Source organism: Tachyglossus aculeatus, chromosome X1 (genome assembly GCF_015852505.1).
Source record: "Tachyglossus aculeatus isolate mTacAcu1 chromosome X1, mTacAcu1.pri, whole genome shotgun sequence".
Classification (NCBI taxonomy): Eukaryota; Metazoa; Chordata; class Mammalia; order Monotremata; family Tachyglossidae; genus Tachyglossus; species Tachyglossus aculeatus.
In genome coordinates, this window is record NC_052101.1 from 99,074,875 (window position 1) to 99,087,108 (window position 12,234).

General features: G+C 41.8%; 1 protein-coding gene and 1 non-coding gene across 4 annotated transcripts in view; one reads left to right on the plus strand and one right to left on the minus strand.

Annotated features, from left to right (window-relative positions):
* The window catches only part of GRM7 (glutamate metabotropic receptor 7), an 808,167-nt gene that overhangs the window by 190,511 nt on the left and 605,422 nt on the right, over window positions 1-12,234 (minus strand). For 2 of the 3 annotated variants that reach the window (XM_038740577.1, XM_038740576.1), the window contains exon 8: window positions 10,898-11,833. The exons of the other annotated variant lie outside the window; for it this stretch is intronic. In XM_038740577.1, the coding sequence (XP_038596505.1) occupies window positions 10,898-11,833 (936 nt within the window). The remainder of the gene's footprint in view (window positions 1-10,897; window positions 11,834-12,234) is intronic. 3 annotated transcript variants of the gene reach the window in all.
* On the plus strand, window positions 10,282-10,419 carry LOC119920004. Its single transcript, XR_005447775.1, has one exon. It is a non-coding gene; the product is annotated as a small nucleolar RNA SNORA7 (small nucleolar RNA).

The window sequence follows — 12,234 nt, forward strand, 5'->3', positions numbered from 1 at the left end:
AACTCAGCCTGATATCTGGTTTCCACCAGCAGTGCTCTGCAGCTCATGGACAGGAGTGAAGGAAGCAGACTGTGGAGATAATCCAGGGCTGTGGATTAGTGGTACGAGGTCGACGAAAGGATAGGGGAGTGAGTGAGTTGAGTTCAGTAGAGAGTTTGATGTTGAGTGTGTCAATTTTGTTGTCAGAGGAAGGTAGTTTGGGTATGGGGACTAAATGTGGCATGATGAGTTGAGGAAATTGGTACAGGTTAAAATATCAGAGATCTATATGGGGGAATGGGACAGATCCGTGAGCAGGCAGTTACATCTCCTCCCGCTGGGTGTCCTGAACACCACCATCCTTCCTGTCTCTCAAACCAGTAACCTTGGCCTTTGCCTTGACTCTTCTCTTTCATTCAACCCACATATTCAATCACTAAATCCTGTTGGTTCTACATTCACAACATCATTAAAATCTGTCCTTTCCTCTCGATCCAAACTGCTACTATGCTAAACCAAGCACTTATCCTCTCCCACCTTGATTACTGTATGAGCCTTCTTGCCAACCTCCCAGCCTCCTGTCTCTCCTTACCATTGGCTTTAAAGTACTCAATCACCTTGCTCTCTCCTACCTGACCTCACTGCTCTTCTATTACAACCCAGCCCACACACTCCACCTCCTCTAATGCCAGCCTACTTCCTATACCTCGGTCTTATCTTTGTCGCCATCAACCTTTCGCCCATGTCCCGTCTGGTCTGGAATGCCATCCCTCTTCATATCCAACAGACAATTACTCTCTCCACCTTCAAAGCCTTATTGAAGGCACATCTCCTCAAAGAGGCCTTCCCTGACTAGGCCCTCATTTCGTCTTTTCCCACCCCCTTCTGCAACATTGATCCCTGATTTTCTTCCTTTATTCACCCCTCCCTCAGTCCCACAGTTCTTAAGTACATTCTTCTTCTTCACATGCCATCGAGTCATTTCCAACCCATAGCGACTCCATGGATAAACCCGCTTCAGAATGTCCCATCTTCTGTGATAAAGTCATTCTGGTATGGCTATCCATAGAGTTTTATTTGTAAAAATACAGAAGTGGTTTACCATTGTCTTCTTCCGTGCATTAAAAACTTGAGTCTCTGCCGTTGTCTTTGATCAATGCTTTGATCACTTGATCACCCGCCTTTGATTCTTTCTCATGCCACTGTTGCCCAGCACAGGTGAATCAACTTTGTCTGATGCTTTGACTTAGAACTTTCCATTACAGGCAGTCTTATATGGCATAGCTCTAAGCTTCATCAGCATACGCAAACTCTTCTGCTGTGATAAGGCAATGATTCATATGTATGTATCTATAATATATTGATTCATATCAATGTCTGTCTCTCTCTCTTGACACTGAGCTCACTGTGGACAGGGAATGTGTCTACCAACTCTGTTATGTTGTACTCTCCCGGGTGCTTAGTACCATACACTGCATGCAGTAAGAGCTCAATAAATACGATTGCTAGTGAGCTAAGCTGTATAACTTCACCCACAGAAGTTGGAATTTGAGCTCTCATATACAGTTATAAAATAACATAAATTCAGAGCCTATTAAAACACATAGAAAGCATTTAAAATGCAATACTGAAGTTCTGGAATAACAATAATCATTATGCACCAAAAATGTATTATATTATGAGAGTATTGATTCTGTCATTCCAAATGTGCCATTGCTACAGTAACTGCCACATCATGTATTCCCTCTCTGATTAAAACACACCTTTCTTAAGAAAAGCCTATATTATGTGCAGTGCAATTTGATTAATCAATAAAGAAGAAAAGGCTAATCCATTCTTAACCATGTCAATGGATCACTCACTTGGTAAATGATGATTGTTTAATTTGTGGATGACTTCAATTTGCACGTAATTGAGAGTCCCTGTTTGGCAAATTGCATTCCCAGAACCTGTTCATTACAATAACTATTTAAACCAGCCAGTAGAGAATTATGTATGATGATGTCACAGTGAAGTTCATTTCAGTTTTTAAAAAAGAATTTCAAAAATGTCTCAATTTTAAGGAAGAGTGCCTCACTATAGTATTTATTCTAGCATTTTTTTCCAAATCAGGATTCCTTTTAGGTTTTAATCCTAGAATAATATAGCTTCCTATTCATTATAAGCTATACAATCATTCTGAATGTCTTGCTGACTGCAATAGTAAAGGAATGCAAGGTTATATTATATTTCATCATCATCATCAATCGTATTTATTGAGCGCTTACTATGTGCAGAGCACGGTACTAAGCGCTTGGGAAGTACAAATTGGCAACATATAGAGACAGTCCCTACCCAACAGTGGGCTCACAGTCTAAAAGGGGGAGACAGAGAACAAAACCAAACATACTAACAAAATAAAATAGACTAGATATGTACAAATAAAATAAATAAATAAATAAAGTAAAAAAATATGTACAAACATATATACATATATACAGGTGCTGTGAGGAAGGGAAGGAGGTAAGATGGGGGGGATGGAGAGGGGGACGAGGGGGAGCGGAAGGAAGGGGCTCAGTCTGGGAAGGCCTCCTGGAGGAGGTGAGCTCTCAGCAGGGCCTTGAAGGGAGGAAGAGAGCTAGCAAGATAGGAATCCAACTAGATTCTGATGCCTCCGCTATGTGGAACAGATTCGTTATTCAGTAACCGTTAAGGGAATACAGTTTGGGATATTTTATTCTAAACATTCAGGGGACCAAATTCAAATGGCAAACTTCATAATGTAATTTTTCAATTTCCCAAAGCCCTGTTAACTTATTTATATGCCCAACACTATGCAGAAATTCATGTCAGCATTAATAATATTCTGCCATCACACCCATCCTATCTGATTTTAAAGTGCAGCAGGATTGTTATGAGAAAAGTATGATGGACAAAACACCAAGTGGTGTGTGTGTGTGTGTGTGTGTGCTATGGGGAGATGGAGACAACAGACTGAGTTCACCTAGTATCCACTGCATTAGGAATTACAACTAAATGATTACAAAATGATCATTTAACATACTTCAAAAAGGAACCCAAGACTCCCAGTGTCTGGGTTCCTCCTTGCTTGGCTTTAGACTATAAGTTCACTGTGGGCCGGGAACATGACCAACTCTATAATATTGTACTCCCCAAGCACTAGGTACAGTGCTCTGCACACAGTAAGCGCTCAATAAATATCATTGATTGCTTGATTGGCTATACGAGACATTTTTGGAAGCTGAATGAACTCTTTTAGACCAAGAGGTCCCCAAGTAGTAATAGTATTCATTATGTGCTTATGGTGTGCTGAGCACTGTAAAAATAATATTGATAATAATAATAATAATAATAATTGTGGCATTTGTTAAGCACTTATTTTGTGCCAGGCACTGTTCTGAGCTCTGAGGTGGATACATGCAAATCAGGTTGGACATAGACCCTCTTCCACATGGCGTTCGTGACCTTAATCCCCATTTTACAGCTGAGGTAACAGGTACAGAGAAGTTAAGTTACTTGCCCAAGGTCACACAACTGACACAAGGCAGAGCTGGGATTAGAACCCAAGTCCTTTAGCCTCCCAGGTCTGAGCTCTATCCACTATGCCATGCTAAAAGAATACACAGGTAAGAAATAGCCACAGGGTGACAAATTAGAAAGGGTGGCTCACTGGGCATCTAACGCTTTTGAATCCTTTGACACTGGCGGTGGGAAGGGGGAATATGGGAAATGTGTAGGCACATGTCATTTCATTTACCTGTGAGTTCTTGACTCCAAGGCACATTTGCCATTGCCTCTGTCACTCTCCTTCTGGAGCTGTGACCTCCCTCAACCACTCTAATGACCCTGCAATTTGAGTTGACTGGAGGGAGGGGTGATCGGTCCATGACCTTTGTCAGGATCCAGACGCATTGACATGGGTGGGACTGGAGGCATAGGAGGAGGGACAGTCCTGGTGGTTGAGGCTGAGGTGGCCCTGTTCTGGCATATGTCCTTGGGGCTGCAGATGCCTGAACTATTCCCAGAGCTGTATTACCGTTCACTAATTTGCTCCTCTGGTGCTCTTAAAAAAGGCTCTTCTGGCCGAAGTTAATGTAGCTTCCAAAGCTGGCTAGTTTACAACCAAGGAGGAATTTTTGCATTTGGAGTATGCAGACTGAGCATTTTTACTGAACCACTTTAGTTGCAAATCATTCAGTTTGGTTTATCCCCTGGGCTTTCCTCCACCATACCTTGTGCAATGGTATGCCCTGTGTACTATTGCCATTTGGATAAATCAATCCATGGCATTCACTGAGCACTTACTTTGAGTACTGTACTAAGCCCTTGGGAGAGGACAATATGAGAGAAGCAGTGTGGCCTAGGGGAAAGAGTACAGGCCAGGGAGTCTAGGACCTGGGTTCTAGAGAAGCAGCATGGCCTAGTGGCAAGAGCACGAGCTTGGGAGTCAGAGGACGTAGGTTCTAATCCTGGCTTCACCACTTGTCTGCTGTGTGACCTAGGGCAAGTCACTTCACTTCTCTGTGCCTCAGTTACCTCATCTGTAAAATGGGGATGGAGACAGTGAGCCCCATGTGGGACAAGGGACTGTGTCCAACCCGATTTGCTTGTATCCAACCCAGCACCTAGAATAGTGCCTGGTACATAGTAAGCACTTAATACCATAGTAATTATTCTAATTCCTGCTATGCAACTTGTCTGCTGTTTGACCTTGGGCAAGTCACTTCACTTCCATGGGCTGCAGTTCCCTAGTCTGCAAAATGGGGATTCAAACCATATTCTCTCTCCTACTTAGACAGTGAGCTCCATGTGGGACAGGCACTGTATCTGACCTGATTGATTGAGCTCATTGTTGGGTAGGGACCATCCCTATATGTTGCCGACTTGTACTTCCCAAGTGCTTAGTGCAGTGCTCTGCACACAGTAAGTGCTCAATAAATACAACTGAATGAATGAAGTATATTATATCTACCCCACTGCTTAGTGCTTGGCAAATAGTATGCGCTTAGCAAAAACCATTATCATCATTATTACAGTAGCATTGGTTGGCATGATCCCTGGTGTCAAAAAGCTTACAATCTAGCAGGATCAGCATGGGATCCAGAACAGCACCATGTCTTCTGTACTTGGATAAGCATTTCTTTAAGGCAGATACATTCTGTTCAAAGTAGGCACACAACCCCTGGGAAGTCACAATGGTTTAATGTCAAAAACAATTATATCAAGAAAGTCAAACCTGATGTTTTGCTGGTATGGACACTCACTAAAGGTTCAGGGTTACAAACAGTGCTGTGTTAAGGGACCTTAACTGGAGAGCAGATGGCATATGCACATTGTTAGCTATTGTGAACTCTGAAAACCCATACGTGTTGCAACTGAGGAGAGCTGGGATCATTAGGAACTGCTTAGAGTTTGACAGCAAGTGACCCATTATCCTCAGAAGAAACTAGTTCCTGCTGCAATCATGTGGCAGTCAACCAAGTACATTTGAATATTAGAAATAATTGTAGCATGTGTAAAGTCCTTACTATGTGCCAAACACTGTAACAATAATAATAATGATGGCATTTATTAAGCACTTACTATGTGCAAAGCACTGTTCTAAGCGCTGGGGAGGTTACAAGGCAATCAGGTTGTCCCACAGGGGGCTCACAGTCTTAATCCCCATTTTACAGATGAGGTAACTGAGGCACAGAGAAGTTAAGTGACTTGCCCAAAGTCACACAGCTGACAATTGGCAGAGTCAGGATTTGAACCCATGACCTGTGACTCCAAAGCCCGTGCTCTTTCCACTGGGCCACACTGCTTCTCAGCCACACTGCTTCTCTAGGTTCTGGGATAGATACAAGATAATCAGGTCAGACACAGTCCCTGTCCCACTCTGAGCAGATTGTTTAGGCATGAATTGTAACATTAGCAGGGATTGGGGCTATATCCTTAAATTACTGTGTGCACTGTGCACAGTCTTACTGATGCTACAGGAATTGTGATCCCCTTGTAGGACATGGACTGTGCCCAAATTGATTAGCTTGTTTCTACAAGACAAGACCCCAGTGCTTGGTACAGTGCCTGGCACATAATAAGCACTTAATACATACAATAAAAAACAGCACGCATTTGGAGAACTGTGAGAACATTTAAACAATGTTCCCCCAAATCAACCATAAAGATACAAATGTGTTTCCCTGGCTAGGATATTAAAGCTTTGATTTTGAGGCATAATTTGCCATGTCTCCCTTTCCTGTCCATCTCTATATCCCTTTCTTTTTAATTTATGGTACTTGTTAAGAGCTTCCTATTCTAAGCACTGGCATAGATACAAAATAACTGCTATCCCCTACCTGGAGGAGAAGCGCAGAGCCACCCAATGTTCTTATGGTGGATTTGGAGTGAAGGAAACTGATTTTTCCCCTCAGTTCTCCTGCCCGTTTCTTTTTTTTATGGCATTTATTAAGCACTTACTATGTGTCAAGCACTGTTCTAAGTGCTGGGTAGTGTTCTAAGTGCAATCTAATCAAGCCAGATACAGTCCTGGGTTCTAATCCTGACTCCACCGCTTGTCTGCTGTGTGACCTTGGGCAAATTACTTCACTCTCTGTGTCTCAGTTACCTCATGTGTAAAATGGGGATTCAATCCCTGGTCTCCCTCCTACTTAGACTATAAGCCCCTTGTGGGACAGGGACTGTATCTGGCTTGATTAACTTGCATTTAGAACAGATGCTTTTTTAGGCTTAATAATCATAATTTGTTCATTCAAAGTTGAAACTAAAGATCAAAGATGACTCTTGGGTCATATCTTCCAAACTGACTCCAGGGTGAGGAATTCTCATTACACCTGGATAATGAGCCAGGAGGCCATACTTTTAGTCCCTCTAGATTTTACTGATCTTCCAGGTGCTTGAGGCAAGGCATGCAGTTGGAGAAATTGCTGATTAATTCTGCCTATTCCAATTAATTGGAGCAAGCAGACTTCTGAGATAGCAGCTCTTATGAAATGAGCCTGGTTATTTTGGTGTGTCCTCAAGTATACTCTGTGCTGGGTACAGAATCATGTCAGAAAAATGAGAAATACATTCTGAAATAGATAATTTCCACTAGCATAAATCATCAGAACTAAAGATGTGGTTTGACTGCAAGTGTCAAGATACTGTTGCTGAAAAACCTAACGTTTTGCCCTAAAATATCTGGATAATTTATGGCCCAGTGAAATCTGGGGTCTGAATTACCAGGGATATGTTCTAGAGTAGACCTGGTTTGATCACAAATTGCATCTTTAGTTTTCAACTAAGTAGGGAGCTGGGGAAAGGAGACTGTATGTTCACTGAACTCTAACATGTTCCCCAATCATCCTTTCTCTGCCCTCTTTGCAAATCCCAAGCTGTGGTGGTGATGTGAATGCACTAGGTGATTGGTAGGTTCAAGATCCAAGTGTGGTAATAATAATAATAATAATAATAATAATAATAATAATAATAATAATGTGCAAAGCACCGTTCTAAGTGCTGGGAGGTGAAAAGGTGATCAGGTTGCCCTACGTGAGGCTCACAGTCTTAATCCCCATTTTACAGATGAGGTACCTGAGGCACAGAGAAGTTAAGTGACTTGCCCAAAGTCACACAGCTGACAGTTGCCAGAGCCAGGATTTGAACCCATGACCTCTGACTCCAAAGCCCATGCTCTTTCCACTGAGCCACGCTGCTTCTACGCTGGTAAGATGTCAGACACTCATCAGGATTCACCTGAAATTCTCACAAAAAGGACTCCATTCCCTTTGTATCCATAGGAACAAAGGAACCTGTTCAGGAAATGATGCAAATGGACTGGAGGACATGCAGGGAAATTGTTTCATTTTTAAAAATGAATGGTGTGCAGTTTGGCTGGGTTTAAAATTCAAGTAATAAAACGTGTCATATCCTTCAAGCCAATCTCAGAGTTTTTCAAAGTGCTGAACATATCAAGTGAACAGCCACACAATAGCCTATGAGATGGGGGAAAGTATTATTATCCCCTCTCACAGATGGTGACATTGATCCTTTAATTGAGTGGAAGAAATGCTGAAGTAGAATTTGATCAGAACTATATTCATTTTTGTGATATATTGTGCATCGATCCTGATTCGCTGCTACTGAATCCTGAAGGGGGATAGGTTTATGCCCAACCCGGGTATGCAATGGGGTAGGGGAATGCTTATTCTTCTTCCCTGCAGCCAGTAACATAGTTGTAAACCTGGACACCAATCATCCACTCTTTCTCTCTTGTCCTCTCCCCCTTCCTTCCTCTCCTCTTTTCACTAACAAACAGAGGGGAAGAAGCAGCTGATTCATCATCAGGTAAATATTTGGAATCCTTTGATAAAAATCAGTTAGTTTGGACTTTGGCATTGTCTACTAAAAGACACTCATTGTCTTGGTCAGCACCTCACCAAATGATCTATTCAAATGATTGTTTATTACCTAGAGCTACACTGTAATTCCTTGATTTAAACACTTAACTGTTAAATCTAAATAAAACTGAACAAAATTTTGTAAATTGAAATTGGGTAAATGCCTTTGAGTTTGCATGGATGGTTGTCTCTCTGCAAAATTATAATTGTAATTCCACAGTTCTCTCTATATATAAAAGAATATTTGTAAGAAATATCTTTTGGTTCTCTCTCCAGCTATGCAATATTAAAGCATTGCATTTGCATATACCTTTATCCTGCAATATGTTATCCCTCATATGAAGCTAATTAACCTTTTAAAATGCCACAATCCAGTACAGTAGTCTGCCCAAAGTACTAAGTAAATACTATTGATATTGATAATCTATGTATAATCTTTAAATGGAAAATTACAATGCCCTGAATCATTATATCTGATATTTTTAGGTATTCCTCTGATGATATACCTCAATCTGGAATGCCTTCTAAAACCATCAAAATCATCTAAACTAATACTTGAATCCTTGAATAAGTTTGATCTTGCTGTCAGCCATATCATTGGCTATGTGGAAATTCCTCCGGTGTCATGGCTAGGAATATGACAATAAAAACCAGGGCCCTGCCTCAGCCACTGAACTGCCAAGCCTGGGCACACTCTGTATTCTGTGATAGTGGAACTCCTGGCTGTCTCCACTGTACAGAGTACAGACTGCTTCTGGAACTAAATGACACAAGGTTTGGGCTTCAGGCTTGCCTAGAGTTTCAGGTGACACCCTGGGGTCTGCAGTTGCTTTGAGAGGAATCTGCTACACCCAGGTCTGAGTATTGGAAGGCTGTGGTTTTCCACGTGCTCCTTGGAAAAAAGGGAATCAGATCCATGATGGGAGAGATTTCCTTTGGAAAACCAGAGGTCATCCCAACTCCTAGGAAAACTCAAAATACCTGATGTCTCCTTTTATGTCATTTATTCAACTGTATTTATTGAGTGCTTACTGTTTGCAAAGCACTGTACTAAGAGCTTGGGAGAATACAATATAACAATAAACACATTCCCACATAGGGCTTGTGGACTCCAAGTGAGAACAGCCGCACCTTTATTTCAGCTTGCCCCCATCCCCAAATGATACTGATGCACAGGGAGCGTGATTAAGCTCCATCCACACAGCACAGCTTCAGGAGCAAAATATTCACAGAACTTCACACTCTATTTCTCCACCCACATTATGGGAGAATAACATTTGTTACTTTTTCAGATTTCCTTCTTTCCACCACCCTCTTCCTTTGGACTGGGGATGTACTGCAGTGAAATGGAATGCAAGTTACCTTCAGACTGATAAACAGATATTAAAAAAATGGAATGTATTCGTTTAGAAACCTGCTGTGATATCTGAACACAAACTATGAATACCATAACAAAATTCTTGTAGGATTCTTTGAGAGTACATCCCTTTCTGAAAGTAATTTCATTGTCCTTGGCACCAAATTCCATAAGTGCTGGCTCAGGCCCTTTCATTCAGGTTTGGATGGAGGTTAAGTCTATATATTATATTCAAACATTTTATAATAAAATATATTTCTTTACCTAGAGAAAAAGCCAACTCTCCCTCTTCTATTAAATATAAATGGATGGGGCACAGACACAACGATGGACTTAATGGTTCAACTAATAGCAATTGATTCATTATGTCCCAGCAGTAAAAGCTTTGTTATCCAGCCTGGGTCGGAAAATGGGGGTTACAGGTGAGTACAATGCTCTGGTCATTTTGAGTCAGGGATGATCAGCAGGTGACTGTGAACAATCACACAGCAGGCACCCATGTTTCTATTTTGAGGTCTAACCTGGTTATCTTAGGAACTAACCTTCCCTAGAGCTCCCGTTCCCCTCTCAGGGTCACAACTGGAGAGATTCCAGTACTCTACCAGTCTTGGCTATGGAAGGGAGAGTCAAGCAGAGGCCTACCCATCCCATTCCTAGCTTGGGCAGTGGCTAGCAAGGGGAAGGCAATCTGCTACAAGTCAAAACTCACCCATGTTGGGCAGCAGCATCATGGGAGAGAGTCAAGGACGGAGACTCGAGTTGTCTGCGCGGAAGGCGGCAATGGTAAACCACTTCTGTATTTTTACCAAGAAAACTGTATGGATGCACTACCAGAACAATTGCAGATGGAGAGACGGGCATTCTGGGAGAGGTGTGTCTGTGGTGTCGCTATGGGTCGGAAATGTCTAGATGCCGTAAGACAAAGCACCTGTTAAGGGTGAGAGCTGTTGGCTTATAAACTCCTTTTATTAGAGGGAATAATCAGCCTAAAATGCCCTTATTTGGAGTTAGGAGAAGTGCCAATTAGTAGCATTACCAATCAATGATATTCTTACTATTATGGGACAGGATACCACAGCTTTTACTGGTTACAGTACATTATAAATTAAAAAAACAAAAGGATGACTTAGAAATGCAATGCATTTAGCCATTTTTGAATGGGTTCATTTTCACTTACCTTTTCAGCTGACTGAGCGGTGCCAAAAAATATTGGGATAAAAGCAAGCCACACTATGCAGGTCGTATACATGGTGAATCCGATGGGTTTGGCTTCATTAAAATTCTCTGGAACACCCCGAGTCTTGATGGCATACACAGTACATGTAACCATCAGAAGAATGCTGTATCCCAAGGAACAAATGATTTGGAGATCTGTAATGTCACATTTGAGAACTCCTCTGGCTTGGTCGGGGTTCATTGTCTTCTGCTCATCGTAATCTATAATTATGTTAGGTGGGTCAACTCCAAACCAAATGAAAACACCTAGAAGCTGAACAGAAATTAAACTTGAAGTGATAGCTAGCTGTGATGTGGGACTAATGAGCCTGGGAGCGGTCACTGATTTCTTGCCCTGCTCAAAGATGCGGTAAATGCGGTTTGTTTTGGTCAAGAGCGCAGCGTAGCTTATGCACATCCCTAAGCCTAGGAAGATGCGTCGAAAGGAGCAGACGGCCACATCGGGTTTGGCTATCATCAGGAAAGTAATGATATAGCAAAGAAATATTCCTGTCAGTAACACATAGCTGAGTTCCCTTCCTGACGCACGGACAATGGGAGTGTCATTGTAACGGATAAAGGTGGCCATGACAAAGATGGTGGCAATAATTCCAAGCATAGCCAAGAAGACAGGAATGACAGCCCAAGGGGAATGCCACTCCAATTTCACAATGGGAATGGCTTGGCATCCCGTGTGATTCTCATTTGGCCTCATATCGTAGGGGCAGTGCTGACAGCTCATTTCATCTGCTTGGAACTGATAGCCATCACAGAGTTCACAGTACCAACAGCAGGGGACCCCTTTCACTGTCTTCTTTCTTTCTCCAGGCTTACAGGGTAGGCTGCAGACCGACGATGGGATTTCCCGTACTCCTTTGGCCCACTGCATGTCCTCTATCTATGAAAGGCAAAGATAGAAAAGAGAAAAAAGAAGGGTTATGTTCATGTTCACTGTCAGACAAAGCTGAAGGCATGAGCTAGGAAACCAAACAAATTTTTTTGTTCAGCCTAATGAAAACAACCAATACTCAGCTGGCTTGCTGATTTTTTGTCTGTGGAAATTATATATGTCAACAGTCATCCATAAAATCCTGCCAGCCAGGTTGTAATTACAATTGCAATTTGCCATTACAAATTCCAAGCAAAATGAATTAATTCTCATATTCATCATATGAGGAAAATGAAGCTAATTATAACAGTCCCATTATTAATGAGAGGGAATCATTTTCTGGAATTTTCACAAGACATTTTATTTGGGAAATAATATACGGATTTTGAGGAAGTCAGTCCAGTGGCTTA